At 56.4% G+C, this 26957-nt stretch overlaps 2 protein-coding genes across 14 annotated transcripts in view; one reads left to right on the plus strand and one right to left on the minus strand.

Moving 5' to 3' along the window:
- Nucleotides 1-7: 7 nt before the first annotated feature.
- On the minus strand, nucleotides 8-25110 carry KLHL18 (kelch like family member 18). Of its 13 annotated transcripts, none has more exons than XR_011724099.1 (12): nucleotides 24894-25110; nucleotides 14844-14974; nucleotides 14452-14592; nucleotides 10430-10628; nucleotides 8533-8693; nucleotides 7767-7903; nucleotides 6139-6361; nucleotides 4025-4129; nucleotides 2838-2949; nucleotides 358-906; nucleotides 220-302; nucleotides 8-90 (listed from the first exon to the last, which is right to left on the minus strand). XR_011724099.1 is itself a non-coding variant. In XM_071734511.1 (10 exons), exons 1-10 carry the CDS (start codon nucleotides 25032-25034, stop codon nucleotides 520-522), a joined length of 1737 nt encoding a protein of 578 aa, XP_071590612.1. In that variant the 5' UTR covers nucleotides 25035-25086; the 3' UTR covers nucleotides 358-519. The 13 variants fall into 13 exon arrangements, 1 of the variants encoding a protein (XP_071590612.1); XR_011724097.1 differs by lacking the exon at nucleotides 220-302 and adding an exon at nucleotides 188-219 and having other exon boundaries at nucleotides 8-148; nucleotides 345-906; XR_011724100.1 differs by having other exon boundaries at nucleotides 396-906; nucleotides 24894-25086.
- Nucleotides 25111-25133: 23 nt separating this feature from the next.
- The window catches only part of KIF9 (kinesin family member 9), a 32020-nt gene continuing 30196 nt past the window's right edge, over nucleotides 25134-26957 (plus strand). Inside the window, exon 1 of the mRNA XM_071734516.1 lies at nucleotides 25134-25244. The gene's annotated coding sequence lies outside the window, so the exon portion shown is untranslated. The remainder of the gene's footprint in view (nucleotides 25245-26957) is intronic.

Here is a 26957-nt window from a genome sequence, read left to right on the forward strand (position 1 = left end):
TTTCAACCTCAACCAGGCCACTCAACCTGGTAACTCAACCTTGACCTGGCAACTCAACTGGGCAACTCAACCTCAACCTGGCCACTCAACCTGGTAACTCATCCAGGTCACTCAACCTCAACCAGGCCACTCAACCTGGTAGCTTAACCTGATAACTCAACCAGGCCACTCAAGCTGGTAACTCAACCTTGACCTGGCAACTCAACCAGGCAACTCAACCTCAACCAGGCCACTCAATCCCGACCAGGCAACTCAACCTCAACCTGACAACTCAATGGGGCAATTCAACCAGGCCACTCAACCTCAACCAGGCCACTCAACCTCACCAGGCCACTCAACCTCACCAGGCCACTCAACCTCAACCGGGCCACTCAACCTCAATCGGGCCACTCAACCTCAATCGGGCCACTCAACCTCAACCAGGCAACCCCCCCTCTTTGGAAACCTCTCCCCAGACCGCTCTTGTTGGAACAGCCGGGTCCCCCCCCTCAACCCCCGACCCAACCGTCGTCTCTCCCCTCAGATGGTCAGGAGGGGGACGCAGCCCACACCGACCCCCCCCTCGTGGCACACCATGGGGGCCATGAACGTCCACCGGTTGGTCTCGGGGTCGTACATCTCCACGGAGCTGAGGTTGGACTGTCCGTCGTAGCCCCCCACGGCGTAGAGCCGGCCGCAGTTGGCCACCAGGGAGACGCGGCTCCTGCGGGTGTTCATGGGGACGATCAGGTACCACTGGTCGGCCATGGAGCTGTACACCTCCGCCATGCTGAGGAACCCCGAGCCGTCGTAACCCCCGCAGACGAAGAGGCGGCTGCCCAGCGAGGCGGCCCCGTGGCGGCACCGCTTGTTCAGCATGGGGGACACCGGGTGCCAGCTGCAGGTGTGCTGGTTGTAGTACTCCACCTGGGGGGACAAAAAGAAGGGGGGGGTAGGGGGTGTGGTAAGGAGGAAACTGCCAAACCCAACCCCGGGAGATCAGGGGGTTTGGTTCTGGGGTTTCATGGAGTCATCTGGCGGCAGCAGGGCCAGGGAGGGGATTGGCCCCCTCTACTCCCCTCTGGGGAGACCCCCCTGGGGGGGACAAGGAGAGGCAGGAGAATCCATAAAGGGCTGGAGAGCATCCCTGAGGAGAAGGACCTGGGGCTGCTGGGGGGGAGCATCCCTCCAAGGGATGGGGCTCTGTGCTCTGCAAGGTTGTTCTGCACCTGCTGGCAGAAAGCAGCTGCAAATCTCCACGTTCCTCAGTCCAGACTGCTCAGAGCAAAACTTTGGGTGCTGCCTTCCCTGCCTGACCTCTTCCAACTGCACTTCCAAGTGCAAGGTCCTACACATGGAGGGGGCACAAATCCAGGCTGGGTGGGGAATGGCTGGAGAGCATCCCTGAGGAGAAGGACCTGGGGCTGCTGGGGGGGAGAAGCTCCCCAGGAGCCATCAAACCCCCCCTGTGCTGAGCTGTGTGAGCAGCAGGGCCAGGGAGGGGATTGTCCCCCTCTGCTCCCCTCTGGGGAGACCCCCCTGGGGTAAAGCTGGGTCCAGCTCTGGGGTCCCCAGCAGCAGAAGGACACGGAGCTGTTGGAGCCAGTGCAGAGGAGGCCTGGAGCTGCTGGGAGGGCTGGAGCAGCTCTGCTCTGGAGCCAGGCTGAGAGAGTTGGGGGTGTTGAGGCTGGAGAAGAGAAGGATCCCATGGGGAGACCTTAGAGCACCTTCCAAGGTCCTGAAGGGGCTCCAGGAAAGCTGGGGAGGGACTTGGGACAAGGGCCTGGAGGGATGGGAGCCTGCGAGGGGGAAGGGTTTGGAGCTGGGAGAGGGGAGATGGAGAGGAGATCTTGGGCAGGGAGGGAGGGAGAAATTGTTTGGGGTGAGGGTGCTGAGCCCCTGGGTGCCCAGGTTGCCCAAGGAAGCTGTGGCTGCCCCATCCCTGGCAGTGTTGAAGGTTGGATGGGGCTTGGAGCCCCCTGGGCTGGGGGAGGGGTCCCTGACCACGGCAGGGGGGGCACTGGGGGGATTTAAGGTCCCTCCAACCCAACCCAGTCCATGGCTCTATGACCCCTTCCACAGGGGCTCCAGCACTGCCCCACTCTGGTCCTGCAGCAGTTGCAGCTCTGGGGTGCTGCAGACACCCCCCCCTGCCCCTCATCCACCCAGCAGGGCAGGAAGGGGCTCTCACTGCTGCTCCCAACAAACTGCTGGGCTCAGTCCCCTCCTGACAGCCCCAACTCCAGTTCAGGTCCCCACCTGAGTAGGGGGGGAGGGAATGGGTCCTTTTTGCTCTCAGACACCAGGCAGAGAGGGAGAAGTTTGGAAGAGGACAAAGCAGCCTCGTGCCACCAGCTCCCCCTGCTGTGAAGTTGGTTTCCAGCACCAAGTGTCAGTGAATCCCAAGGCACCGAACAGGCACTGGGGGGAAGAGCCCAACATCTGGGAGACTTTGGAGCTCTTTGGGATGGAAGGATGAAAATAATTGAAAGGAGATGGGATTCAGGAGAGGATTAGATGCACCAGCTCAGCCCCGGGGAACACGAGCAGCACCTCCAGCTGCTGGGCCATCTGATTTGTTGTTCAGGGAGAAGAATTGTCCTGGAAATGACAGAATTTGGTCGTGGGATCACTTTGGGACCTCAGGAGAAGGGCACAGAGCTCCCCCAGCCCCAGCTTCACCTCCCCAAAGCACGGAATCACCAAACGGGTTGGGTCGGAAGGGACCTTCAGGATCGTGGAGATCCATCCCCACCTGCACGGGGCAGGGCCCCCTCCCACCAGCCCAGGTTGCTCCCAGGCCTCCTCCAAGCTGAGCAGCAGGATTGCTGGTGGCAGCCCCCACCCAGCCCACTCACACTGCTGAAGATCTGGAGCCCATCGTGGCCTCCAGACACGTAGATGCGGCCCTCGAAGACGGTGACGCCGGCGGCGCTGCGGTTGGAGCTCATGGGGGTCACCACTGTCCACCTGGCAGGAGAAAAGGCAGAGGGCAGCACAGGACAAGCACAGCCAGGGGACACTCCAGGCATGCCAGGTTACCAAGGACTGGGTCCCACCAAGGATTTGGTTTCATAGAATCATAGAATCCTAGAATGGGCTGGGTTGGAAGGGACCTCAGAGCTCATCAAGTCCAACCCTTGATCCACTCCCCCCGTGGTTCCCAGCCCATGGCACTGAGTGCCACATCCAGGCTCTTTTGAAATATCTCCAGGGATGGAGAATCCACCCCTTCCCTGGGCAGCCCATTCCAATGCCTGAGCACCCTCTCCAGAAAGAAATTCTTTCTAATGTCCAACCTAAGGACATTAGAAAGGACTTTCACCAAGGATTGGGTCCCACCAAGGACTGGGTTCAACCAAGGACTGGGCTCCATCAAGGACTGGGTTCAACCAAGAACTGGGTCTCAAGGATTGGGTCCCACCAAGGACAGAGTTTCAAGGACTGGGTCCCACCAAGGACAGGGTTCAACCAAGGACTGGGTTCAACCAAGGACTGGGTCCCACCAAGGATTTGGTTTCACCAAGGACTGGGTCCCACCAAGGACTGTGTTTTAAGGACTGGGTTTCACCCACCCTCCTTCCACCCCTTATTTTATTCAAGCCATGGTTTTGTTTCCTTGCATCCAGGTGACCTCCTGCCAGGAGGAATTCTGCTCTGCTGTCCCCACACCAACACTTTTCTCCATTGTTCACTCTGCTCCTGGATGTGGCACAGAACTTCCAGAGCAGGGAATGGGTGGACAAACTTTAGGGCATGATTTAGGGCATAATAATAGAATCCCAGACAGGTTTGGGTAGGAAGGGACCTTAAATCCCCCCCAGTGCCCCCCCTGCCATGGTCAGGGACCCCTCCCCCAGCCCAGGGGGCTCCAAGCCCCATCCAACCTTCAACACTGCCAGGGATGGGGCAGCCACAGCTTCCTTGGGCAACCTGGGCACCCAGGGGCTCAGCACCCTCACCCCAAAGGATTTCTTCTTACGATCCAGTCTAAATCCACCCCTTTTTTAGCTTAGAACCCTCACCCCTCATCCCAAGCCCTTACTTGTTGGTTTCTGGAGAGTAGGACTCCACTGAGTTGAGGGAGGAGTTTCCATCATATCCCCCACAGACGTAGATCTGCCCATCCAGCACCACTGTCCCCATGGCACTGCAAGGAGAGCAGGACCCCGTGAGGTGGCCGTGGGTGCTGTCACACCAGCCCTGAGGTGGCAGATCTGCTGCCTGCCATCACCTCCTTCACCCCACCAAACCTCCTCCTCCTCCTCTGCTCCCTCCCACCTCAGCTTTGGGTCTCCCAGGTCAGGAAAGCCACAACCCTGCAGCTGGCACCACCACCAATCTTCTCCTCCAGACAAGAACCTCTGATGCCCTGGGAGGCCAAACAACCCAACTGTGAGGAAAAGCTCCCAGGAAGACTTTTGCCAAGGAGAAACTGCCACAAATGGGAGCTTCCTGCCCAGGATTCCTCATCCTTGGACACCTGGAGGGGGCTCTGCCCAAGTGACCAACATCTCAGGCCACAAAAAGCCCCAGCAGGCAGAGCAGAGCAGGGCAGGAAGTGCTACAAAGCTTGCAGAAAAGCCAAAAATTCAACACCTCTTTGTGACTGAGCAAGAGCCCAAAGCAGGAGGTGTCTGAAGGTGGAAGCAGTGACCCTGTGGTGGTGGGGAGGACAAGGTGACCTCATCATGGAGGTGACTTCAAACCCAACACAAAGCTGCTGGGGCACCACACAGCTCCCAGCTCCTGCTGCTTAGCTCTGAGCTCCTCCCTCTGGAGAACTGAAATATTCCTCCCCAGCTGGGATTCTCCTGCATCTCCTGCTAGGTTACCAGAGAAGGTAAAATGGGTTTATCTGCCAGGAAGGAGGATCCTATGGGGTGCTCAGCAGGGCTTTACCCACCATGAGGACACAGGGCTCTGACCCCTCCTGTGGCTCTCCACCTCCCTCCCAGCCCTCACCAGCAGAACCTGACCACTTTCTGACTTGGATTTCACTCCTTGCTCTCCCCTAACCCAACACCTCTGTAGCTCACAGCCCACCTTGCTCAGCTGCTTTTAATTACCAAACCCTTAATGACTTTCCTGGCACACCTTGGTGGAGCTGCTGACCCCTTCTCCAGCAGCACCCAGACCCTGCCTGCCCCAAAGCAAACCCCACCTCCTCCTTCCCCACCCATGAACACTTTCTTTGGTGCCCACCACTCAACATTTCATTATTTTTTCCCCCCTATCCTATTCCCCCAAGGGATGAAGCTCTGGACAACCTAGAAATCCATCTCCTCCTTAATATTTTCCCCTCCCTCCCTTTCCTCCCACGAACACTTTCTTTGGTGCCCACCACCCAACATTTCATTATTTTTTTTCCCCTATCCTATTTCCCCAGGGATGAAGCTCAGGCCAACCTAGAAATCCATCTCCTCCTTTGTTTTTTCCCTCCCACAAACACTTTGTTTGGTGCCCACCACCAGACATTTCATTATTTTTTCCCCTATCCTATTTTTTCCCTATCCTATTCCCCTAAGGGATGAAGCTCTGGGCAACCTAGAAATCCATCTCCTCCTTTATTTTTTTCTCTCCCTCCCTTTCTTCCCACAAACACTTTGTTTGGTGCCCACCACCCAACATTTCATTATTTTTGCCCCCCTATCCTATTCCCCCAAGGGATGAAGCTCTGGGCAACCTAGAAATCCATCTCCTCCTTTATTTTTTTCCCTCCCTCCCTTTCTTCCCATGAACACTTTGTTTGGTGCCCACCACCCAACATTTCATTATTTTTTTCCCCCCTATCCTATTTCCCCAGGGATGAAGCTCTGGGCAACCTAGAAAACCATCTCCTCCTTTATTTTTTCCCTCCCACAAACACTTTGTTTGGTGCCCAACACCCAACATTTCATTATTTTTCCCCCCATCCAACCCATTCCCCCAGGGATGAAGCTCTGGGCAACCTAGAAATCCATCTCCTCCTTTATTTTTTTCCCTCCCTCCCTTTCTTCCCATGAACACTTTGTTTGGTGCCCACCACCCAACATTTCATTATTTTTGCCCCCCTATCCTATTCCCCCAAGGGATGAAGCTCTGGGCAACCTAGAAATCCATCTCCTCCTTTATTTTCCTCCCGCTCCGAAGGTCCCACTGGATGGGGCTGCACCCTACCTCCTCTTGCTGTTCATGCTCTCCACTTTGGACCAGGAATCCATCTCTGGGTTGTAGACCTCCACGGTGCTGAGGCGGAGGTGGCCGTCGTAGCCCCCGATGGCGTACAGTAGCCCATTGACCACTGCCACCCCCACACGGCTCCGGGCCGTGCTCATGGGCTGGCACCGCTCCCACCGGTTGGCGATGGGGTCAAACACTTCCACCACGTTCAGGGAGTCACCTGCATAAAAATGTGCTACTCAAATTAAAAAAGGGAGGAAACCTTGCTCTCTCTCAGTGACCTCCAGTTCCAACCTCACCCATTCCCCCCAAAAAAATAAATAATAAAGCAATGGGGTTGACTCTGCTCATGGGCTGGCACCGCTCCCACCGGTTGGCGATGGGGTCAAACACTTCCACCATGTTCAGGGAGTCACCTGCATAAAAATGTGCTACTCAAATTAAACAGGGAGGAAACCTTGCTCTCTCTCAGTGATAGTGACCTCCAGTTCCAACCTCACCCATTCCCCCCCAAAAAATAAATAATAAAGCAACGGGGTTGACTCTGCTCATGGGCTGACACCTCTTCCCACCGGTTCATGATGGGGTCAAACACTTCCACCATGTTCAGAGAGTCACCTGCATAAAAATGTGCTACTCAAATTAAACAGGGAGGAAACCTTGCTCTCTCTCAGTGATAGTGACCTCCAGTTCCAACCTCACCCACTCCCCCCCCCCCAAAAAAAAATAATAAAGCAATGGGGTTGACTCTGCTCATGGGCTGGCACTGCTCCCACCAGTTGGCGATGGGGTCAAACACTTCCACCACGTTCAGGGAGTCACCTGCATAAAAATGTGCTACTCAAATTAAAAAAGAGAGGAAACCCTGCTCTCTCTCAGTGACCTCCAGTTCCAACCCAACCTCACCCACCCCCCCCAAAAAAAAAATAATAAAGCAATGGGGTTGACTCTGCTCATGAGCTCCTGGCTCTGCTGCTCCCCCAGACACCAGCAAGGTTTTAGGAATCAAGAGAATCAGGGGAATTGTTTGGAAAAATCCTTGGAGATCATCCAGTCCAACCCTGACCCAGCACTGCCCCATGCCCCTCATCCCCACATCCCCAGGGGTTTCTCTGAAACCCCTCCAGGGATGATGGGGACTCCAGCCCTGCCCTGGGCAGCCTGGGCCAGGCCCTGACAACCCTTTCCAGGGAGAAATTCTTCCCCAGCTCCAACCTAAACCTCCCCTGGCACCACTTGAGTTGTGCCCAAAGTTCCTCTTGTCCCATCCCTTGTTCCTTGGGAGCAGAGCCCGACCCCCCCTGGCTCCAACCTCCTCTCAGGGGCTTGCAGAGAGCCAGAAGGTCTCCCCTCAGCCTCCTCTGCTCCAGGATCAACACCCCCAGGGCCCTCAGCTGCTCCTCACAACTTCTCCAGACCCTTCTCCATCTTCTCCAGCCCCTCCTCCATGCTCTCCAGACCTTCTCCTTGTGCTCCAGACCCTTCCCCACCTCCATTCCCTTCTCTGCACACTCTCCAGACCCTCAGTCTCCTCCTGGTTGTGGGGGAACCAAATCAGAGGGAAATTCAGGATGCCCTGGTCCCACCCAGCTCCCCCCCCTGCGAGGGGCAGGTATGGAAGGTACCTGCTGAGTTGAGCCCCCCCACAGCATAGATCAGCCCCGAGATGGAGGTGCAGCACCGGGGCCGGGTCTTGAACGCCGGGAGGTGAGGTCGTCGCTCAGGCATGAGGTGATAATCTTTGGCCTCATCAACAAGATCCCTGAAACCAAAGCCAAGGAGGAAAAGAACTGGGTCAGCAGAACCACAGAATCCCAGGATGTGAGGTGGGAAGGGACCTCCAGGCCCATCTGCTCCAACCCTTCTCATATTATTGTTGATCTGAGATGTCTCAGCACCCCTGGAGCTGAGACTTCCAACTTTCCCAAGTGGGGGAATCCACCCCTTCCCCTGGGAGACCATTCCAAGGTCTGACTGTCCTCAGGGGGAAAAATTTTCCTCTGGTGTCCACTGGGAATGTCCCCAGGAGCACCTTGTGCCCATTGCCCCTTGTCCTGTCCATGGGACTCCTTGGACACAGGGAGTCTCCAGCTGCTTTGGAGCCCCCTCTAAGCACTGAACATGGGCAGAAGGTCTCCCCTGAGCCTTCTCCTCTCAGGCCTGAACAGACCCAGTTTGCTCAGCCCCAAGATTTCAGGAATGACTTTCCCCCACCCAACACTTGTAGAAGTCACCATGGCCCCACTGCTGGCATCAAACCGGGGAGGGGGCTTTGCTCAGCGAGCTGTTTGCTCCAGAGGAACAGGGAATTCCAGCCTCTGAGACTCCTAAACCACCTTCCTGCTTCCTCCAGCTCACTGGGGGCCACCACCCCCCCTGTCCCAGGCTCACCTGCACTTGTGGCAGCTCCTGACCAGGTCCTCCTGCTGCACTCGGTCGCTGAGAAACTGTGGGCGGCAGAGGGGGAGACGGATCCTGGAGAGCAGCTCGGGCAGGAAGGGCTCCCTCTGCTCCCTGTCGTACCTTACCCAGGCCAGGGCAGCCTCAAACACCTGCCAGGAGACAGACATGGGATGTTGGGAGCTTGGGGATATTGTTTATTTCTGCTTATTACTTGTTTATTTCTGTTTATTACTGCTGCCAGCTGTCCGATGGACATGAAACCACAGAGTGACAACAATGTTGTGATTTTCCCCCAAAATCCCCCCTGTGCTGAGCTGTGTGAGCAGCAGGGCCAGGGAGGGGATTGTCCCCCTCTGCTCCCCTCTGGGGAAACCCCCCTGGGGTAAAGCTGGGTCCAGCTCTGGGGTCCCCAGCAGCAGAAGGACACGGAGCTGTTGGAGCCAGTGCAGAGGAGGCCCTGGAGCTGCTGGGAGGGCTGGAGCACCCAGGACAAGCAGCACCCATCTGCTCCCACACCACAGGGTGCCTGGGTGGCATCCCCACACTGGTGGCAGAAAGGGTCTGAGCCAGGATAAGGGTGAGGAGCACCCAAGAATAAGGAAAACCAATAAAACCAGCCCAAAATTTACTTCCTGGGAAGGTGGTTGGAGTCCACAGAGCCACCAATGTTGGAGCCTGGTGCTGCCAACTCCCTGGCTCGGGTGGGTGTGGATCTCCCCTTGCTCCAAGGGATTCCCATCTTCTTGTTGACCCCACAGATCATAGAATCCTAGAATTGGCTGGGTTGGAAGGGACCTCAGAGCTCATCAAGTCCAACCCTTGCTCCACTCCCCCCGTGGTTCCCAGCCCATGGCACTGAGTGCCACATCCAGGCTCTTTTGAAATATCTCCAGGGATGGAGAATCCACCCCTTCCCTGGGCAGCCCATTCCAATGCCTGAGCACCCTCTCCAGAAAGAAATTCTTTCTAATGTCCAACCTAAACCTCCCCTGGCACAACTTGAGACCTCTTGTGCCCTCTTGTCTTGCTGAGAGTTGCCTGGGAAAAGAGCCCAACCCCCCCCTGGCTCCAACCTCCTTTCAGGGAGTTGGAGAGAGTGATGAGGTCTCCCCTGAGCCTCCTCTTCTCCAGCCTCAACACCCCCAGCTCCCTCAGCCCTTCCTCACAGGACTTGTGCTGGGTCCCTTCCCAGCCTCCTTGCTCTTCTCTGGACCTGCTCCAGCACCTCAATCTCCTTCCTGAGCTGAGGGGCCCAGAACTGGACACAGGACTCAAGCTGTGGCCTCCCCAGGGCTGAGCACAGGGGCAGAATCCCTTCCCTGGACCTGCTGGCCACGCTGTTCCTGAGCCAGCCCAGGATGCCATTGGCCTTCTTGGCCACCTGGGCACACTGCTGCCTCCTCTTCAGCTTCCTGGCAATCCAGACTCCCAGCTCCCTTTCTGCCACTCTGTGCCCAGCCTGGAGCTCCCCATGGGGTTCTTGTGGCCAAAGTGCAGGACCCGGCACTTGGAATGTTGAACCTCATCCCCTTGGGATCAGCCCAACTCTCCAGTCTCTCCAGGTCCCTCTGCAGAGCCCTCCTGCCTTCCAGCTGATCCACACTTCCCCCCAGCTTAGTGTCATCTGCAAATTTGCTGCTGATGGACTCAATCCCCTCATCTAAATCATCAATAAAGATATTGAACAGAACTGGGCCCAACACTGATCCCTGGGGACACCACTACTGGCTGGCCACCAACTGGATCAGCACCTCTCAGAGTCCTCACCAGGCAGGACATCTCCTCAGCTCCAGGGAGAGCTTCACATCCCAGGCCACTCTCAAGGAATTAAAAGGTTTCCAAGGAGCAAACACAGCCCTGGCTGAGGCTTGCCCCAGGTACACACCTGCTCTTCAGACTTCACGTTGAGCTCATCCCTAGAAACCAGCTCCAGGACATCCTCAAAGGGCAGGGCCAGGAACTCCTCAGACATGGAGACCTCCACGAAGTGCTGGTGGATGAAGCTGTTGGCAGCATCATAGAGCACCCCACACATCATGGTTTCTGCAAACTGCCTCACCCCCAGGCAGTTCTTGGGGTGAAGCCTGGGGGAGAGGGGGGGAAAAAGCAAAATTAATAAATCCCATTAACAGGAGGACAAAGAATTTCAAGCAGGTTCAGCAAAGCAAGCCCAGCCCCAGGGGATACGTGGGGCACAGAAAGCCACAGCCCTTCCAGCCATGTCCTCTCCAACCAGGAATAATTCCAAGGGAGGGGTGAAGGGATCTCCAGTGGGATCTGAAGGGGAAGCCACAGAGCCAGAGGGGGGAAACCACGACTTCAAAATGGGAAATAAATCCTCCTGGGGTCAGCAATGTGCCCTGGGGGGCAATGGGATCCTGGGGGGCATCAGGAAAAGTGTGTCCAGCAGATCCAGGGAGGTTCTCCTCCCCCTCTGCTCTGCTCTGCTCTGCTCTGCTCTGCCCTGGGGAGAGCACCCCTGGAATCCTGGCTCCAGTTTGGGGCTCCCCAGTTCCAGAGAGCCAGAGATCTACTGGAGAGAGGCCAAGGGAGAGCTGGGAGGGTGCTGAAGGGACTTGAGCATCTCTGGTGTGGAGAAAGAGTGAGAGCCCTGGGGCTGTTGAGGCTGGAGAAGAGAAGGCTGAGAGGGGATCTGCTGAATGTCCATCAAGAGCTGAGGGGTGGGGGGCAAGAGGAAGGGGCCAATCTCTGTTCAGTGGTGCCCAGGAATAGGACAGGGAATCCTGGGCTGAAGGGAGAACATGGGAAGTTCCAGCTGAAGCTGAGGAGAAACTTCTTGGCTGTGAGGGTGAGGGAGCCCTGGCCCAGGCTGCCCAGAGAGGTTCTGGAGTCTCCTTCTCTGGAGCCTTTCCAACCCCCCCTGGATGTGTTCTGTGTGCCCTGCCCTGGGGGATCCTGCTGGGACAGGGCTGGCACTGGAGCAGCTCTGGAGCTCCCTTCCAACCCTGAACATTCTAGGAAATCATTCCCTGGGAGCTGGAAAGGAGCCACTGGAGCTCTGCCTGGAGGCTGCAGGACGTAAGGTGAGGAGAAGTGTGAGGCTGCTCACAACCTTCCCTCCCTCCCACACCTTGGGGTGCCTGGGAGGGCAAGCAGGAGTTTCTGGTTTTCTGGTGCTCTCTGGAGCAGCTCTGCTCCCAGGAGAGGCTGAGGAGCTGGGATTGTTCAGCCTGGAGAAGAGGAGACTCCAGGGGGACCTTAGAGCTGCCCCCCAATCCCTGAAGGGAACCTCCAGGAAGGCTGCAGAGGGACTTTTCCTCAGAGTGTCCAGCCAGAGGACAAGGGGAAATGGATTGAAACTGCAGGAGAAGAGGTTCAGGCTGGAGCTGAGGAAGAAGTTCTTCAGCAGGAGGGTGCTGAGCCTCTGGAACAGATTGCCCAGAGAAGCTGTGGCTGCCCCCTCCCTGGAGGTGTTCAAGGCCAGGTTGGAGGAGGCTTGGAGCAACCTGGGCTGGATGAGAGGTGTCCCTGGGCATGGCAGGAGCTTGGAGCAGATGAGCTCTCAGCTCCCTGACAGCCTCAGCCATCCTGGGGTTCCCTTTTCCCAGTCCCATGGAGCACTTGCAGCCCTTTCCTGTGCTCCAGGTGCTCTGGAAGCACCACTCTGGATCCCAACCTCTCTCCAACAGCCCCTGCACGAAGCTGCCCAGTGAAGGAGCTGCAGGAGGTGATGTTTGTCCCAACCCCGTGTCCTACAGCACCAGGAATGTGTCCTGGCTGCTCCTGTCCCAGTCAGCAGCCCTGCCCAGCACAGCTATGTCACCATGCAGCAAGCTGGCTGGTTTGGGGGCACTAATTATCAGATGCTAAACTAAATGTTGCCTGTGTAGGACAGAACCACGGTGGGGCACTGGTGGTTTGGGTGTCTCATGCTCTGGAGAAGTCAGGCCCAGCTGTGTCCAGCATGTGACACTGGTTGTGTCCCCTCTGAGGACACAACCTCCTGTCCCAGGCTGTGCTGAGGTAGCACTGATGGGGAGCAGGAAGCTCCCAGAGCTCAGAACACCCCACAGTGAATCAGAGAATGGTTTGGGTTGGAAGGGACCTCCCAAGGTCCCCCAGTCCCAGCCCTGCAGTATCAGGGACACCCTCACCCAGATCAGGGTGCTCAGAGCCTCCTCAACCTTGAACATCTCCAGGGATGAGGCCTCAACCCCCTCCCTGGGCAACCTGGGCCATTTTTCCACTCATGGTACAGAACTTTTTCCCAACATCCAACCTAAATTTTCTCTAATTTCAAACCATTCCCCCCATCCCATCCCTCCAGGCCCTTGCACACAGCCCCTCTCAGCCTTCCTGTAGCCCCTTCAGATACAGAAAGGTCACTCTTAGGTCTTCCTGGAACCTTCTCTTCTCCAGGCTGCACAACTGAATATCAGCTGTCCCCAGATGGACAAGCAAGAAGGTGACAGTGTGTGTGGGAGATGGGTCTTGATCCTGGAAACTGTGGCACAGGAGCTGCTCCATCCCTTGGAGAATTTAAAATCATAGAATTATTGAATCATTTGGGTTGGAAGGGACCTCCCAAGGTCCCCCAGTCCCAGCCCTGCAGTATCAGGGACACCCTCACCCAGATCAGGGTGCTCAGAGCCTCCTCAACCTTGAACATCTCCAGGGATGAGGCCTCAACCCCCTCCCTGGGCAGCCTGGGCCATGGATTCCCTCATGGACAGAACTTTGGGACATCCAACCTAAATCTGCTCTTCTCCAATTCTTCATCCCAAGGCAGGCTGTGAGCTGAGCCTCCACCTTCCAGCACTTCAGGATGGTCCCAGGCCACCAATTTTCTTCTTATTAATTAATTAACATTCCCAGGGATTCATTTAGGACATCTGGCTGCTGCTGGGAGACTGGGGAGAACTGGGGCAGCTGAAGCAAATCCCCTCCTTTATCAGAATCCCAGAATGTTTAGGTTGGAGGAGACCTCCAAGCTCATCCAGTCCAACCCTTGACCAACACCAGGCAGCTGCTAACCCAAACTCACTTAACCAAGCACCCTAAACCAGCAGGGCCTGAAAAACTAACAGAATCCACCTCCTTCCAGCTGGGTGGCATCTCCAGGACTTCAAGGAAAAGGTTTTTGCAGGAATTATGAACCCTCTGTACCCTGACAGAGCTGAACTTTGTTAAACAAACTGCAGATGCAAAGGGGATACTGAAAACTGAGACACTTTAAATGTGGAGGGAATGAGTTTTAACTCTCCCCAGCCCATGGTTTTAGGAAACCTCTGTGCAGAAGTAAGAGGAAAACAAGAGGAGGAGACCTTGCCTTTATTTGGCATGCTTGGCATCAGGGCAGGGAACACCCTGAGCAGCTGCAGGGGTCAGGATGGGGGAATTAAACCAACTAAGAGTCCCTGGCACAACCTAAAGCTGAGTGTGGGAGGTTGCCAAAGAACAGCCCAGCTCCTTGTATCCAGATCCTGCTGCTGGAACAGTTTTCCAGCCAAATGGCAGTGAGGGAATTGAAAAAAGGTAGCAAAATAATAAATAATAAAACCAACAAACCTGGGACCAATTTAAGGCTGTGCTGTGGTTTCCTCCCTCCAGCCCCTCTGTTCCTCCAACAGGACAAGAGGAACTTTGGGCACAACTCAAGTGGTGCCAGGGGAGGTTTAGGTTGGAGCTGGGGAAGAATTTCTCCCTGGAAAGGGTTGTCAGGGCCTGGCCCAGGCTGCCCAGGGCAGGGCTGGAGTCCCCATCATCCCTGGAGGGGTTTCAGAGCAACCCCTGGGGATGTGGGGATGAGGGACATGGGGCAGGGATGGGGAAGGGTTGGACTGGATGATCTCCAAGGATTTTTCCAAACAATTCCCCTGATTCTCTTGATTCCTAAAACCTGGCTGGTGTCTGGGGGAGCAGCAGAGCCAGGAGCTGAGCCCTCACCTCTCTCTGAGGAAGGTGCAGCAAGCATCTTTGATGTTCTGCAGCTGGAGGAAACTGGCCCCCATCAGCAGGGATTGGACATTCTGCTGGTCTATGGCCAGGTGACCGTTGTAGGCAAAGTTGATCAGGGCCTCCAGAGCACTAAATCAGGGGGAGAAAGAGCAGAATTGGTTAACAATGAACCCAGCAGGGGCTGCTGACACAAAACCCCCCCCTCCAGTGCCCAGCAGGTGCAGAGCAGGCTGCCAAGGTGTGGACCCAGGAGAGCAGAGCCCTCAGGAAGTCCTGGGAGGTGTCTGGGAGGTGCCTGGGATGTGTCCTGGGATGTGCCCTGGGATGTGCCCTGGGATGTGCCCTGGGATGTGCCCTGGGATGTGTCCTGGGATGTTTACCTGGGATCCATGCCCTGCATGACAATCTCATCCTGCTTGCACTCCATCATGTCGTTGGTGAACATGGCATGGAAGTAGGGGATGGAGGCTGCCAGGACGATGCGGTGAGCGCTGAATTTGTGGTCTCCGACCTAAAAATGAGAAAGAAAATGGGGGGGAAGGGAAGGTCAGCACCTCCCACAAGCCCCAGATGTCCCCCTGCCAGCCCAGCAGGACCCCAGGGACTGAGACTTGGACACAATTCCCCTTTGCAAACCAGAGAGCAGCCCGGGCTTTGAATTCCAACTTTTGGATCCATTTTTCCAACCTCAGGAGCTGCCAGGAGCACTCAGAGAGACAAAGGGAAAATGAGCACAGCACAAGGGGGTTGGTTCTCAGATTGCTGACAGACAACAGCCAAGTCTTCAGGGTCATTTTGGTTGGAAAAAACCTTTGGGATCATCTGGTCCAAGCATTAATCCAAGCATTAATGCCCAGCCCATGTCCCTCATCCCCACATCCCCAGGGGTTTCTCTGAAACCCCTCCAGGGATGATGGGGACTCCAGCCCTGCCCTGGGCAGCCTGGGCCAGGCCCTGACAACCCTTTCCAGGGAGAAATTCTTCCCCAGCTCCAACCTAAACCTCCCCTGGCACCACTTGAGTTGTGCCCAAAGTTCCTCTTGTCCCATCCCTTGTTCCTTGGGAGCAGAGCCCGACCCCCCCTGGCTCCAACCTCCTCTCAGGGGCTTGCAGAGAGCCAGAAGGTCTCCCCTCAGCCTCCTCTGCTCCAGGATCAACACCCCCAGGGCCCTCAGCTGCTCCTCACAACTTCTCCAGACCCTTCTCCATCTTCTCCAGCCCCTCCTCCATGCTCTCCAGACCTTCTCCTTGTGCTCCAGACCCTTCCCCACCTCCATTCCCTTCTCTGCACACTCTTCAGACCCTCCATGTCTCTTTTCTGACCCAGACCTGACCCCAGGATTGGGGCTGGGGGTCTCAGCAGTGCCCAGCACAGGTAGGACAATAACCTGTCCTACCTAGTGGGAAGTTATTCCCATCTCAGACCAGCTCCTTCTTCCCTGTTACAGTCAATTCTTGAGTGTAACAGTTCCCAAACAGTTCCTGGCTCCAACCTCACTCCTGGACTGGAATTATTCTGCAGACCTCAAAGCAGGGAGCTGCCTCCTCCTGAGCTGGAAGGATCCATCCCACAGCTCAGTCTCCTCCTCCATGACCTGGGAGCTGATGGGTTCCTTGGGGCAGAACCTCTGCAGTTTGACCTCTGCTGCTCCTGGCTCACATTTCCATCCCTGGAAAAGTCTTCCTGAGCTACAGAATGAGCCTTGGAAGGGGCTTCTTGCACCTCCAGTTCCCCATCTCCCTCCTGCAGACACTCCCCAGTATTTTATCCTCTTCTGAGGGACTTACACAGCTCTTGGCTCTCATTTCATAGAACCACAGAATGGTTTGGCTTGGGAGGAACCTTAGAGCTCACCCAGTCCCAACCCCCTGCATGGGCAGGGACCCCTCCCACCACCCCAGGGTGCTCATTTCTTTGCTCTCCTGGTTCAGAGCTGTGGTTTCTTTTCCTCATTTCCAGGCTATCCTGACTCTGGCCGGGCAGAATTCCACATTTTCCCCCTCACATAAGGAAGATTTTTCCCATTTGAGTTTCCTATTTCTGGGACAAACCGGCAGCCCCTCCACTCTCCAGCTCATCTGAGAAGCCCTTCTCTTCTCCTCTGCCCAAAAAAACCCTTTCATGTCTGGGCAGCTTATTACAAAAATCTTGCTGCACTCAGGGGTTTGTCAGCTCTTGCCTCTCCCTCCAGGCCTGGAGCTCTCACACCCAGAAACACAACTTGCTGAGAATTCAGAAAGCAAAATTCCTGACACATGAAAAAGGCAAAGGAAAAGCACTGTGACAAGTTTTGTTTCACAGCAGCTCGGCCACCCCAGAGCTGCAGGGACCCAACAGCCCAGGCTGCTCCAAGCTCCATCCAACCCGGGCTGGGATGGATCCAGGGATGGGGCAGCCCTTGGGCAACCTGGGCCAGGGCTCAGCACCCTCAGCTTGGGTTGGGGGTGTTTAGGCTGGAGAAGAGAAGGATCCCATGGGGAGACCTTAGAGCACCTTCCAGTGCCTGAAGGGGCTCCAGGAAAGCTGGGGAGGGACTTGGGACAAGGGCCTGGAGGGATGGGAGCCTGCGAGGGGGAAGGGTTTGGAGCTGGGAGAGGGGAGATGGAGAGGAGATCTTGGGCAGGGAGGGAGGGAGAAATTCTCAGAATCAGAGAATCCCAGAATGGTTTGGGTTGGAAGAGACCTTAAAGATCACTCAGTGCCACCCCTGCATGTTTTAGGGGAAAACATCTCATTTCCCAGGAAGAAGAAAAGCCCCAGTGCCTGCAGAGCAACCTTGCTGACCACAGAGAGCAGAGGGTTCCCTTCCAATGTGTTTTTCACCCAAGGAGTAACCCAGTGCCACCCTCCCCCAGCCCAGGGGGCTCCAAGCCCCATCCAACCTTCAACACTGCCAGGGATGGGGCAGCCACAGCTTCCTTGGGCAACCTGGGCACCCAGGGGCTCAGCACCCTCACCCCAAACAATTTCCTCCTAATATCTCAACTCAATCTCCTCTCTTCCACTTTGAAACTCTTCCCCCTCATCCTGTCACTCCAGGCCCTTGTAAATTGTCCCTCCTCAGCTTTTCTGTGGGCTCTTCAGGTACTGGAAGACTGCTCTAAGGTCTCCCCAGAGCCTCAGGTTTTTATCTAACACAGATGCTGAGGCCAATGTCTCCCCACCCTCAAGTTCAAGAATTCCTTCCCCATCTCCAACCTCAATCTCCCCTTTCTCTCCAAGTTTTAACCCATTTCCCTTGTCCTCTCCCTACCCCCCGTGTCCAAAGCCCTCCCCCAGCTTTCTTGGAGCCCCTTCAGATATTGGAAGGTTGCTCTGAGCTCACCTGGGAGCCTCCTCTTCTCCAGGCTGAACAACCCCAATCCCTCAGCCTGGCTTCCCAGGGAGCTGCTCAGCCCTCTGAGCATTTCAGTGGCTCTGCTCTGGACACCTTCCAGGAGCTCTGTGTCCTTCTGCTCTTGGGGACTCCAGACCTGGGCACAGCACTGCAGGGGGGGCTCAGCAGAGCAGGGGGGTGGGGGGCAATTCTCTCCCTTCACTTTCTGAGCCTGGAGTTCAGCTCTGGCCCTGGACAGAACTGAAATCATCACCCAATTCATCCCCTCCACATCTCCAACCCAGAATTTGCTGTTAATTCTCCCTTTCTACCAGCAAAAAGAGAAATATCCCAGGAATTCCTTATCAGCAGGAGAGGGGGGGGATGCCTGAGGCCAGGTCCCTCCCTGGGTCAGGACCATTTCCTCCTTCCAACCCTGAGCACAACTCCTCACCTTCCACATTCCCACCTTGAGCTGTTTTTTAACAAACTCTGATTCCAGAGGCTGCTGTTTTTAGGGGAAAACATCTCATTTCCCAGGAAGAAGAACAGCCCCAGTGCCTGCAGAACAACCTTGCTGACCACAGAGAGCAGAGGGTTCCCTTCCAATGTGTTTTTCACCCAAGGAGTAAAAGCCACCCCTTCTCCTTCCCACTCCCACTCCCACTCAGTGGGAACAGTCCCAGGGCACAATGGAGCTTTTTTCCCAGCAGAAGTGCTGGAGGTGGAACAAAAGCAGCTATTGTTCTCACACCGTGGAGCTGAGGAGGCTCTGGAGGTCTCTGCTGCAAAGATCTTCTCAAAAAAGTGAAAAACAAAGGCATTTTCCCTGATGCTGCAGTTATAGGGAGGCTGCAGGAGAAAAGAATCATGGAATGGTTTGGGTTGGAAGGGACCTTAAGGATCATTTGAGTGTCCAAGCCATGGCAGGAAAGGTTTGTGAGGCAGTTGTGAAGTTGAAGGAGATGTTTTCATAGAATATGTGGTACCAAAACTGCAGGAGTTCAGGTAAATTCCCTTCCTCTCTCCCCCAGAGCCCAACAGCAGCTGTCAGAGAGGTTTGGGACTGCAGACCCAAGAGGTTGCTGAGATAAAAGCAAATATTGCTTCTGCTCTGAGCTAATTCCAGTCCTGCTGATGAGCAGAGGTCACCCCTGTTCCATGGAGAGCAAACACATCCCAGAGAATTCCTTCCCAGCCCAGAGGAGCTGAGCAGCTCTGCTGGGCCCCATCTCCCTGTTCCCCATCACCAACACATCCCCAGAGGATCACTCCCTGTCCTGGAAGATCCCCAAACCCCACCTGAGGGCAACTCCACAGCTGGAGACCCCAAACCTTTTCCTAACACTCACCCCAAAGCTCTTCTCTCCCCCAAACCTCCTGGAAAACACCCAAATCCTGCTTCCAACTCATCCCACAGTTTCCTGCTCCCCAGTGGCCATGGAGTGGTCACTGGAGCCTCCTGAAGGTGTAGGACAAGGAAACCAAACCCAGGGGCAGTGGGGTGGGGGGCAGTCAGCTTTATTTTTCCCCCAGGATTCAGGGATTCTGAGATAAAAACCCCTCAGTGCAGAAATGGGTGGTGTCTGCTAAGGTTTGGGTTTAATGTCTTCACACAGCACCAAAAAAATCTCCTTTTTTCTACAAGGGGAGCAACCCTCAGGCTGCAACCCCACACCCAGGTGCCACCTGGAGCAGCTCATTCCTGTTGTAGCAGGAGATTTCAGCAAGATCCTCACCCCAAAGCTCTGCACAGGAGCTGCTTTTCCAAACCTCTGGAAAGAAAAAGCTTTTCCCCTCTTCCACTCAGCTCAGTTTCTCCAAGGACCTCACAAACCTTCTCCAAGGACCTCACAAACCTTCTCCAAGCATCCCAAATCTGCTCCCCCACCTGCAGAGCAGCCAAGCATGGGGATTGCCAACGATCCTGCTGGGATTTTCTGCTGGAATTCCACCACTGGCAGCCTAAGCCCTCTGGAATTCCACCTGATTTACCAGCAGCTCCTTTTGGGGTGCAGCTGCTGGAGGGGTTTGGAAGGGTTGGAGCTATCCATCTGCTTTGGAAAAATGGGTTGGAAAAAAGGGGGGAGAAAAGCCCCAAGAGGACTCTCAGCTCTCAGTTTGCTTTGGGATTGTGGAGGGAAGAAATATCCCAACCTCCCTGCAGCTTGGAACTCGCCCTTCTTGGGTTATTTACATTTATTTTTATTTTAAGAGAGACTTTTTTAACTATTTGTGGAGTTAACCCTGGAAATCTGGGACCTGAGAAGCCCCAACAAGAGGAGCTGATGTTCCCTTTGCTCTTGGAGGACTGCAGGAAGGCACAAACCTCCTTTTCCCTTTTTTTTTTAGGAGAGCTTCAGCCCAAATTCTGACAGTGCCAATGCAGCCCTGGGTTCCTTTTGCTCAGCCTGCAGCTCCTCAGAGCTGTAAAACCCATTTATGATTTCAGGATCCCTGCCCTGCTCACTGCAGTGCTGCAGCAAGCTGCTGGCACCTTGGCAGAGCCCAGAGAACAGAGCTGCCCACGGAGCTCTCATCCTGGGAGGATGTTTATTTGTAGGGAAAAAATAGGTAAAAATTAAAAATAAATACAAAAAGTGATGCTCAGGAAGAAGAGGAACCCCCAGGAGCTTCTTCCCTGCAATCAAAAAAGCAGAGGAGGGACTGAACCCCCCTGCTCAGAGGTGGAACTGGAGCTCTTGGAGCTTCTGCAGCATTTCTGGAAAGCTTTGGTTAAACACACACTGAGGGGGGAAAAAAAAGGAGAAATCCCCTGTAAAAGGGATTCTTGAGAGAAATGGCAAAGCATCAGCAGTGCTGCCAGCAGGAACAAGGAAAGGCTGGGGAAGGTGAAAGGGGTGAAGTGATCCTGGGAAGAGCTCTCCCTGCCCCAGGTTCTGCTCCGTGGCCACAGAGCCCAAGCCCAGGGGATGGCAACAGCCTGGGAGACTTCTCCCACCTCCAGGGCTGAGAAATGTGGAAAATCCCAACTTTTTCCCAGCTGGAAGCAGCTGCAGGGCAAGGAGAGGACAGCTGCTGCTTGTCTGGAGATTTCAGCTTTACCCTGATTTCATAGAATCATAAAATCATGGAATTGTCACCATGGAACTGTCAGGGACCTCAAAGCTCCCCCACTCCCACCCTCCTGCAGGGGCAGGGACCCCCCCAGCAGCCCAGCTGGATTTATCCACAGGGTTCTGACCAAACCATCCTCAGAGGTGTTTAAATAAAGGTTTATTCAGGGGGGAAGTGTCTGAAGGGATGATTTCTGTCAGGAATTGGAACATCTTCCCAAGGAGGATGTGTGGGCTCTGCATGGAGGCCAAGAGGAGAGGGATGGGGGGGTCCTGGGGACCTGGGGAGGTGACAGAAGTGACTCTGTGTGAGCATCATGAGGTGCAGCAAGGCCCAGGGCAAGGTCCTGGGAGAGGACAAGCAGGAGAATCCATAAAGGGCTGGAGAGCATCCCTGAGGAGAAGGACCTGGGGGTGCTGGGGGGGAGAAGCTCCCCAGGAGCCATCAAACCCCCCCTGTGCTGAGCTGTGTGAGCAGCAGGGCCAGGGAGGGGATTGTCCCCCTCTGCTCCCCTCTGGGGAGACCCCCCTGGGGTAAAGCTGGGTCCAGCTCTGGGGTCCCCAGCAGCAGAAGGACACGGAGCTGTTGGAGCCAGTGCAGAGGAGGCCCTGGAGCTGCTGGGAGGGCTGGAGCAGCTCTGCTCTGGAGCCAGGCTGAGAGAGTTGGGGGTGTTGAGGCTGGAGAAGAGAAGGATCCCATGGGGAGACCTTAGAGCACCTTCCAGTGCCTGAAGGGGCTCCAGGAAAGCTGGGGAGGGACTTGGGACAAGGGCCTGGAGGGATGGGAGCCTGCGAGGGGGAAGGGTTTGGAGCTGGGAGAGGGGAGATGGAGAGGAGATCTTGGGCAGGGAGGGAGGGAGAAATTGTTTGGGGTGAGGGTGCTGAGCCCCTGGGTGCCCAGGTTGCCCAAGGAAGCTGTGGCTGCCCCATCCCTGGCAGTGTTGAAGGTTGGATGGGGCTTGGAGCCCCCTGGGCTGGGGGAGGGGTCCCCATGGAACCAGATGATCTTTCAGGTCCCTTCCAAGCCAAACCAGTCTGGGATTCTATGATAAAATCCTAAAATTTGGTCTCTAAGGGACTCTCAGTAAAGCCTGAGCCTCCTGCAGCTCAACCTGAGGATCTTAAAGGTCTTTTCCCCCCAAAAGCAGCTGATGATCCTCACCAACTGCAGATTTGCAAGGGTTTAGTGCCCCATTTTGAGATGTTTCTCAACATCTTGGGGGCTTGGAGCCCCCTGGGCTGGGGGAGGGGGGGCCATGGCAGGGGGGCACTGGGTCAGCTTTGAGGTCAGATGGCCCCAGGAAACAACCAAGCATTTCCTAAACACCTGAAATGTTTAAGAAACAAAGTTCTGCCCTACAATCTCTGCTCAGTTTACAAGATGCTGTTGGAGCAGAAAATTCCAAACCTGCTTTGGAAGCCTGAAATCCACTGAGTGATGATGGGAGCCCAGAGGAGGTTTGGGGTTTTTTTCCCCCCCCTCTTTTTACCAGAAGCAACAATTCCCCTGATTCTCCAGTGGCTTTCTCCAGTTTTCAAACAGGAAAGTTTGGCCAGGGACCCCACAAAAAGGGGTCAGCTCTTGGGTCCCTTCCATCCCAAACCCATTCCAGGATTCACCTCCCAAGCCCAGCTGAGGCCCAGGAGCTCTGCAGCACCCAGGAGCTGGAGCAGGGAGAGGATTCCTGGAATGGGGCTGAGCACTGGGATGTCAGGAGGCAGGAGGTGGGAGGGTTTGCTGGGATGAGTCAAGAGAAGGCAAGGAACCAAAGGAATTTGGATTCCAAGGAACCAGGAGTCCCCTTGCCAGACATTGCAGCCCTTCCTGGGATCTCTCCAGGGTCATAAAGAATTATCCAGGCAGTGAGGAACATCAGGATTCATCTCTGGAACAGCAGAGACATTTTTTCTGGATTTTTTCATCCCGTGGAGGGATGAAAGGCTCCACACCCTCCCCAGACAGCAAGAGTCTGGAGCAAAAATATCATAAATAAAAAAATAGAATAAAAAGGAAAAAAGGAAAGGGGAGTCAACATGCTGCCAGCACTGCCAGGACCCCCCCCCCCAGCCCCCAAAACCTGGAGTGTGAATCAAGATGGAGAGAAGCAAGGAAAAGGACTTTGGGAACTGTCTGGAAAAGCTGATCCAGAGGAGCCCCCATGTCCTGCAGTTCCTGAGGCTCCCAGGAGCTGGGAATCCCCTGCAGCACCTCAGGAACACCACGTCCAGCTCTCCCCACCACAAACCAGTTTTGTCACTGGGTCCCCTCAGCTGGTGGCACCAACCCCACTGCTGAGGAGGTGACAGCCCAGCACTCCAAAGGGATTTTTGGGGATCAAGCATCCCCCTGACACCCAGGGGTGCCCCCCAAGCCCTCCCTCCCCCCAGCAGCCCCAGCCCTGGCAGAGGCAGGAGGAGGAGGAGGAGGAGGAGGAGGGGAACCCCTTCAGCTTTAATTAACAACTCCTGAGTTAATTGTGGGGTGACTCAAACCCCAGCCCAGAGCTTGCACATCCTCACCCAACCCCTCTGTGGCCTCTTCTGAAGGATTCCCAACATTTCCTGCCTGGGGTTAGGGATGGGGGGGGTCCCTCTGAGCCCCCCCCAAGGACCCCCAAGCCCTGGGGGTTGGGGGCTCTTCAAGGAGAAAGGTTTGGGAGAGAGGAGAAATCTGCTCCCAGGCTTTGGAGAAAGCAGAGCTTGGGTTGGCAGCCTCCCCCCCCTCACACCCCACAGGGGGATCCCAGGGGAAGGGTCCTGGGGTGCCCCTTTTCCTCCCCAAACCAACCCCAAAGCGAGGGATTGGGTCACTGCCTGGAAAAAAAAAATAAATAAAAAAACAACAAAACACAACTGAGGCAGCTCCAAAGGAGAGAGAAGCTCCAGAACCCCCCAAGGGACCCCCAAACCCCCTCCCCCCCCGGGTTTGGGGGTGCTCCAGCACCCCAATATCCCAATAAAGGGGATGGAGAGGGTCTCAGCCCCTCCCCAAAGCCATGGGAAGTTTATCCCCCCCTCAGCTCTCTCCCCCTTCTCCTCCTACCCCAGGGGACCCCCAGATGCCTCCTCCCCACCAAAGAGACCCAGAGGGGGGGATGTGGGTCCCTCAGCCCCCCCAGAACCAAGGGGAAGGTCCCCAGCCCCCCACTCATGTCCTGGGGACCCTCAGGGGTCCCCAAACCCCCTCTAAAGATCCTGGGGGGATGTGTGTCCCTCCACCCCCCCTCAGGACCCACTCCTGGCCCAGGGGCCCTCAGGTCCCTCTCAGTCCCCCCCTTACAACCTGGGGGGTCCCTCAGCTCCCACCCCCCCACCCCCCAACATTCTGGGGGCCTCGGGGTCCCCCAGCTCCCCCTCAACTTCAGACCCTTGGGGGGTCCCTTGGATCCTGTGAGGTCCCTCAGGGCCTGGGGGGTCCCTCAGATCCTGGGGGGTCCCTCGGATCCTGGGGGGTCCCTCGGATCTTGGGGGGGTCCCTCGGATCTTGGGGGGGTCCCTCGGATCTTGGGGGGGTCCCTCGGATCCTGGGGGGTCCCTCAGAGCCTGGGAGGTCCCTCAGAGCCTGGGGGGGGGTGGTGTCCCTCGGATCCTGGGGGGTCCCTCAGAGCCTGGGGGGTCCCTCGGATCCTGGGGGGGTCTCTCGGATCCTGTGAGAACCCTCAGACCCTGGGGGGGGGGGGGGTCCCCTGGATTCTCGGGGGCCCCTCAGATCCTGGGGGGTCCCTTGAATCCTGTGAGGTCCCTCAGAACCTGGGGGGTCCCTCGGATCCTGGGGGGGGGTCCCCTGGATCCTGTGAAGTCCCTCAGAGCCTGGGGGAATCTCTCAGATCTTGGGGGGGGTCCCTCGGATCCTGTGAGGTCCCTCAATCCCTGGGGGGGTCCCTCGGATCCTGAGGGGTCCCTTGGATCCTGTGAAGTCCCTCAGAGCCTGGGGGGGTCCCTCAGTCCCTAGGGGGTCCCTCAGAGCCCGGGGGGTCCCTCAGTCCCCCCCCCCTCCCCTCACTCCCCGGGTCCCCCGGGCCGGGCCGGGCCGCACCTTGAGGGTGACATCGCAGAGCTTCCCCTGCCGCCGGATCTCTCCCATGACTCCATAGCCCCGGCTGGGCAAATCGCCCACCGAGAAGTGCACCAGGTCCTCGGGGTCCAATTCGGGTTCGGCCGCCGCCGCCTCCAGCATCTTCCCGGCCGCTTCCCCCCCCCACGCCCCGCTTCGCCTCCCCCGCGCTTTGTCCCCTCCGCCCGCCGTACCGCCGCCTCCCGCCCGCTTCCGTTCAACCGTCACTTCCGGCCCCTTCCCGGAAGCGGGGAGGGAGAGGTTCGGTTGCCATGGCAACGGGCGGCCTAGCTCCCCTCCGGCTTTCCGCCTGAGCAGAGGGGGAGAAGGAAGGTGAGGAGGGAGAGGAGGGGGAGGATGGTGCCCCCCCCCCCCCGAGGGTCTCCCCATCCTCGGGAACCTGCTCGGCACCCGCCTGTCCCGGCACGGTGTTCCCAGAGGCCGCGGCTGCCCCCCGGGGGCTCCTCCCCTCCTCAGGGCCTCGTCCCCCTCCTCAAGACTTCAAAGCTTCATCACATTCCTCAAGGCTTCATCTCCCTCCTCAAGGCGTCAGTTCCCTCCTCAAAGCCATGGCCCCCTCCTCAAGGCCTCTGCCCCCTTCCCAAAGATTCATCCCCCTCCTCAAGGCTTCATCTTCCTCCTCAAGGCTTCATCCCCCTCCTCAAAACCATGGCCCCCTCTTTAAGGTCTTGTTCCCCTCCTCATCCCCTTATCAAAGCTTCATCCCCCTCCTCAATGTCTTGACCCCTTCCCCAAACCCTTCTCCCCTCCTCCAGGCCTCATCCCCCTCCTCCAAGCCATGTTCCCCACTCCAAGGTCTCTTCCCCCTTCCCAAACCTTCCCAAATCCCCCTCCTCAGACCCTCATTCCCTCACCCAGCTCTGTCCCCTCCTCATGGCTTCCTCCCCCCCCAAAGCAGCTTTGTCCCCCACTTGTGCTGAGGACATGGGGTGATGGTTTTAAACTAAAAATAAAAGGGGAGATGGAGAGGAGATCTTGGGCAGGGAGGGAGGGAGAAATTGTTTGGGGTGAGGGTGCTGAGCCCCTGGGTGCCCAGGTTGCCCAAGGAAGCTGTGGCTGCCCCATCCCTGGCAGTGTTGAAGGTTGGATGGGGCTTGGAGCCCCCTGGGCTGGGGGAGGGGTCCCTGACCATGGCAGGGGGGGCACTGGGGGGGATTTAAGGTCCCTTCCAACCCAAACCATTCCCTGGTTCTCTGGAACCCACCCCAAGCTGTGTCACACTGGTGCCCTTTCAACATTTGGAGCCTGGAGGAGGAGGAGGATTTAGGGGTGGAACAGCCAGAAATGTTTCTGATTTTTGATCAGTTGTTCCATTAACATATTTCAATAAAAATTCCACTGCAGACTAAAGAAAACCCAACCAATCCACAATAAAAAGTCAGATTAGTTGGATGCTCAGGGTGTTGCTGGTGACCTGGAGATCTTTGGGTCTCTGGAGGCTGCTGGGGAGGTGATGCCCCTTCCCTTCCCTTCCCTTCCCTTCCCTTCCCTTCCCTTCCCTTCCCTTCCCTTCCCTTCCCTTCCCTTCCCTTCCCTTCCCTTCCTTCCCTTCCCTTCCCTTCCCTTCCCTTCCCTTCCCTTCCCTTCCTTCCCTTCCCTTCCCTTCCTTCCCTTCCCTTCCCTTCCCTTCCCTTCCCTTCCCTTCCCTTCCCTTCCCTTCCCTCTTCCCTTCCCTTCCCTTCCCTTCCCTTCCCTTCCCTTCCCTTCCCTTCCCTTCCCTTCCCTTCCCCTCTTCCCTTTTCCCTCTTCCCTTCCCTTCCCTCTTCCCTTCCCTCTTCCCTTCCCTTTTCCCTTCCCTTCCCTTTTCCCTTTTCCCTTTTCCCTTTTCCCTTTTCCCTTTTTCCCTTTTCCCTTTTCCCTTTTCCCTTTTCCTCTTCCCTCTTCCCTTCCTTTCCCTTCCCTTCCTTTCCCTCTTCCCTTCCCTCTTCCCTTCCCTCTTCCCTTCCCTCTTCCCTTCCCTCTTCCCTTTCCTCTTCCCTTCCCTTTTCCCTTCCCTTCCCTTTTCCCTTCAAGATCCTCAGATTA

The sequence above is a fragment of the Heliangelus exortis genome, chromosome 2 (genome assembly GCF_036169615.1).
Source record: "Heliangelus exortis chromosome 2, bHelExo1.hap1, whole genome shotgun sequence".
Lineage (NCBI taxonomy): Eukaryota > Metazoa > Chordata > Aves > Apodiformes > Trochilidae > Heliangelus > Heliangelus exortis.